The 5,094-nt window shown below is 43.7% G+C and overlaps 1 protein-coding gene across 1 annotated transcript; it reads left to right on the top strand.

Annotated features, from left to right (window-relative positions):
* Positions 1-725: 725 nt before the first annotated feature.
* On the top strand, positions 726-4,471 carry LOC123080394 (long chain base biosynthesis protein 2d). Its single transcript, XM_044503304.1, has 12 exons — positions 726-1,010; positions 1,087-1,152; positions 1,762-1,850; positions 1,949-2,094; positions 2,189-2,313; positions 2,392-2,485; positions 2,568-2,731; positions 3,010-3,171; positions 3,254-3,380; positions 3,468-3,634; positions 3,789-3,896; positions 4,068-4,471. Exons 1-12 carry the CDS (start codon positions 885-887, stop codon positions 4,161-4,163), a joined length of 1,470 nt encoding a protein of 489 aa, XP_044359239.1. The 5' UTR covers positions 726-884; the 3' UTR covers positions 4,164-4,471.
* The last annotated feature ends 623 nt before the right edge of the window (positions 4,472-5,094 follow it).

Below are 5,094 nucleotides of genomic sequence, written 5' to 3'. Positions count from 1 at the left end.
AACAGTTAGATTGAATTATAACTGAAAGATCTGACCTCTGTAACCAGAATGAAATGAAGTTGTGTCCATGTTTGACCAATCAAGGATGGACAAGGACACAATCAAAATACGTCGGTGCCTCCCCAAAGAATGTTGCGATGATGGATGATGGCCTTGACGTTTAAGCCGCAACACTTGCATATGTTGTTCGAGGATTTATAATTTAAAACGGGGGCAATGCCTTCGATTAAAGAAATTATGGATTGCTCAAAACCAATCTTTTAGGGGATCCTATTACAATTTTTCTAGAACTTTTTCTTGTATCTTGTACTCCCTCCGTCTTATAATATAAGAAATTTTTTGACACTATCGTGGTGTAAAAAACACTCTTATATTACGGGGTGGAGGGAGTAATATATAAAAGCTGATAAACCTATTCTGTTAGCAGTTAATACTCCCTCCGTAAATAAAGAAATATAAGAGCTTTAGTACTACTAATCGCCTCTCTGGAAGTAGGACTCGGTCGTCCTGAAAAATATTTTGCAATAATCGGAGAATTTTCTCTTGAAACGAAATTACCTCGAAATCAACGGAGGTGAGGTGCGGTGCGATGCTCCGCGGGTGAGCTGGAGTCGGACCCCCCACCGTGCCCCTGACGCGCTGCGTCCGTCGTCGCCGTCCACGTTCAAACGCGCGTCGCCACCGCCCCGTTAGCCTCACCCCCCACCCTAATCCCAAAGATTCCAATTTTCCAATCTAGCCAGTCGCCATCGGAAACCATTGGCCGGTCGCCACCCCACGCCGCCGTTGACGACCCCGTCGCGCGCCCAGGCGGCCAATAAACACCGCTCCCGCCCCCCGCCCCCCGCCCCCCGCCGCGTGCCGCGTCGAAGGGAGCGAGGAGGATGGTGAGGCTCCCGTACCTGACCGCGCTCACCACGCTCTTCAGCTACGGCCTCCTCTTCGCCTTCGGCCACTTCCGCGACTTCTTCCGCCGGATCCTCGACGCCGGCAAATCCAGCAACCTCAAGGTCCGTCCGTTACTTCAGATTCGCCGTCTTCTTCTCCCCCCCGGTGCTGACGCTGCTCGTGCTGCTGACTCCGTAGGGTTACGCGCCCATTTGCCTGGGGTACGAGGATTTCTACACGCGCCGCCTCTACCTCCGCATCCAGGTGAGATCTCCTCCCCACTTTGACGATTCACAGAATTACAACTTGTTTTTTCTCTGAAGGTGGGCTTGGATCATGTGATTCTGAGTTAGTTGACTTGAGTTGCCTAGTGGTGGTGGGCGTGGTAAATTTAGTGCCTGCTTAGGTAGATCACATGATGGAGACTTGGAAACTGTCCCAACTGAAAATTCATTTGATCTGTTGTTGTGCTTGCTAGCTTTTTTTAGCCTTTTTTTCTTTGCCTTTTATGTACAATACATAAACCCCAATTTTTATGCCAGAGCCATGAGATCTCAACTGAAACTTTGGTCCATTCTTCTAATTAATGGTTGAATGAAGTGAAAGGGTTGCTTGTTTTGAGCCATCTTGAATGTGTCATTCATTCTTCTGCATTTTTCTGTGCTATTCCACTCCAATGTGCAGAATAAATAGTTATCAGAAAGAACTAATCTTTTGTCTGAGTAGATGTGTGTGAAACCATATCTCTACAATGCGTCCAATGATTTTTTATGGAGAGTGATGTGTGGGATGATGCTTCGCTATGATATGTGCACCCTCAGGAATGACATGTTTATCACTTCTTTTGTTTACCTTTCCTTGTTGGGTGGGCAGGACTGTTTTGGCCGACCTATTGCCAGTGCGCCCGATGCTTGGTTCGATGTAGTTGAGCGTCACTCAAATGACGGCAACAAGACACTTCAGTATGTTTTTCTCACATTTGACTCCACACCTAATTAGCATAAGCAAATGTTATCCCAGGATGAATGCTAGTCTCTAATTCAGTGCATCTTTAACGCAGACGTACCACAAAAACATCCAAGTGTCTTAACTTGGGTTCCTACAACTACCTTGGTTTTGCTGCAGCAGATGAGTACTGCACTCCTCGTGTTATTGAGTCACTCAAGAAATATTCTGCCAGTACTTGCAGTGCCAGAGTTGATGGAGGTAGGTGCTTATATGTCCATGCCATAGTTTGCCTCCATTTAATACTTCAATAGTATGGTGAAACTAACGCTAATTGATCTGTGTATAATCTTAGGAAATACTAAGCTGCACACGGAGCTCGAGGAACTAGTTGCACGATTTGTTGGCAAGCCTGCGGCTATTCTTTTTGGCATGGGTTATGTGACAAATTCTGCGATCATTCCTATTTTGATTGGGAAGGTCTGTGGTGAGCAGAGTATTTTATTTGTCTTATTTTTTTCTGATACATGCTGGACTAATGTATTTTAATGATACCAGGGGGGACTCATAGTTAGCGATTCATTGAACCATATTTCTATAGTGAATGGAGCCAGGGGTTCAGGGGCTACTGTCCGGGTTTTTCAACATAACAGTAAGCTCACTAACAGCTGCATCTCATGATGTGTACTTAACGATGAGGCAGGAAGTTTAATGTTTCCCTTATTTTCTTCCAGACCCTGCACATCTGGAAGACGTACTGAGGGAGCAGATTGCAGGGGGGCAACCTCGTACACACAGGCCATGGAAGAAGATAATTGTGATTGTTGAGGGAATTTATAGCATGGAAGGGGAGTTATGCAACCTTCCTGAGATTATGGCTGTCTGCAAGAAATACAAGGTGTGAGAATTGCGCATACCGACTCCTTGTTCTGTTATCAGTAATGAAAAACTGTAGTTCCTTTGCACGCTAGAAGTGGTACTTATGTCATACATAGTATTCCCTCCGATCCATAATAAGTGTCGCAGTTTTGAACTAAGGTTGAACTAACCTTTGTTCAAAGTTGACACTTATTTTGGATCGGAGGGAGTACTGCACTTCACAAGCTGTTCAAAAATTTCAAACTGGTAGTGATGTATCAGTGTATTGACTTGGAGTTCTTATAAACATCTTAATAGGCTTACACATATTTAGACGAGGCACACAGTATTGGAGCTGTTGGAAAGACTGGAAGAGGTGTATGTGAACTACTAGGAGTGGATCCAGCTGATGTTGACATCATGATGGGAACATTTACAAAATCGTTTGGATCGTGCGGAGGTTATATTGCAGCATCAAAAGTATGAAAGGTCCACCTACCAATTCTTGACTCAACGATATATATTTGATAAATCTGACCCATATGCCATTCTATATTCTTAGGAGATCATTCACCATCTCAAGCACGCATGCCCAGCCCATATTTATGCAACATCCATGTCGCCTCCAGCAGTCCAGCAGGTCATCTCTGCGATAAAGGTCGTCCTTGGGGAAGATGGATCTAACAGAGGTATATCAGGAAGGATTTAATGCTTTTATGGCTTCCATGTGTCTCTTGTCTTGGGGAAATTCCTAACGCAGTCGTTGCTGTAAATAGGGGCAAAGAAACTTGCTCAGATTCGGGAGAACAGCAATTTTTTCCGTTCAGAGCTTCAGAAAATGGGTTTTGAGGTGCTGGGAGATAATGACTCACCTGTCATGCCTATCATGCTTTACAATCCTGCTAAAATTCCTGCATTCTCAAGGGAGTGCTTGAGACAAAATGTGAGTTTTCATATGTAGCGGCCATCCATTAGATGCACGTCATCCTCTGTTTATTACATTTGCATGAGAATTTCTCAAGCAGTTCATGTTTATGTTTTTATTTGGCGAAGTTCTGATTTTCTTTTCGCTAATGTGGCATGTTCTGTAATTCTAGGTTGCTGTTGTGACTGTTGCATTTCCTGCAACGCCGCTACTACTTGCCAGAGCTAGGATATGTATCTCAGCTTCTCAATCAAGGGAGGATCTAATTAAAGGGTTGGAGGTAAAGTCAACACTCTTATCAATGCCCCTACATGCTTTGTTGCGACATTTTCACTTTAATACCAAATACAGAGTACAATTGATCTGAATCCATGGCATGTGAATGCATTTGTAGATTATGCGTTGTGTACACAATACATCCCCTGATCATAATTTCATGCAAATTGTTCAGGTTATCAGCAAAGTTGGTGATCTCATCGGAATCAAGTACTTCCCCGTTGAGCAAGAGAAGGTTGCATCTGTTGACAAACTTAAGAAGCTTGAGTGAATAGTGACAATGGACAATTGGAAGAATTCTGCTGCTGTTATGCTAGATCTACTGGGTCATCTTGGTAGTGCACCATGCCTTGGTTTTGCTCTTTTGTGCACCTCAGGACCCTTCATTTTCCTTTGTCTGAAGTGGTTTTGATTTTGTACAGACTGTATTATCATCCATCATAGTTTGAAACTTAACACGGCTCTATACACTGTTTTGTCGAATTCAAGAAAAAAGAAATCCCTGTACAACCTTGTAAGTGACTGAAATCATGTAGATACTAATTCCCTTCTTATTACTGACTTCCTTTCAAGGCGCAATATTAGCTGCATCGACCATGTCCGAAACCAGCTTGACAAAAAATATCTGAGAATCAGTATCTGTCAAATCTAGTTTATGTGACTTGATACTGGTGGGTCTAGTTTCATAAACCTAGTGTCAGAACGGTTGAAACAAGATTGGATCTTAAAATCTCCCAAGTGCTCCGCGTGTGTGGTTAAACACTCTTCTAGTGATCAGTGTGTAGGATAATACTGTTGTTTGATCATATTGAATTATCTCAACATGGCTCCGCATCAGGTGCAGCTGTGTAGGTTTTACAGCTGTGTTTTTTCTTTTTCTTTTGAGACCTCTCCTTTAAGTACAGCTGTAGACTGCTAGACTGTAGTATGGTTTTACAGTTGTGCTGCAAGGACATGCAGATATTATGGTGAACTGGTATGGCAAGTCAGAAGAGGAACTTGGCCTTTTGCCAATGAGAAGAAACTAGTTGGGCCTTGGGCCCTTGGTTAATTTATGGATGTGAGCAATGTGCATATCAAGGGAGGACAGTCACTCAAGTGCCACCATCATCAGGAGGCAGGTAAGGGAAATGCTGTGCCATGCTGCTGGGACTGCACAAGCATGTGATTCAATTCAACTGGAGCAACACTGTCTCCCTGGT

Source organism: Triticum aestivum, chromosome 3D, assembly GCF_018294505.1.
Source record: "Triticum aestivum cultivar Chinese Spring chromosome 3D, IWGSC CS RefSeq v2.1, whole genome shotgun sequence".
Taxonomy (NCBI): domain Eukaryota; kingdom Viridiplantae; phylum Streptophyta; class Magnoliopsida; order Poales; family Poaceae; genus Triticum; species Triticum aestivum.
The sequence above is the reverse complement of the archived record's forward strand: the minus strand, read 5'-3'. Positions and strand labels throughout refer to the sequence as shown.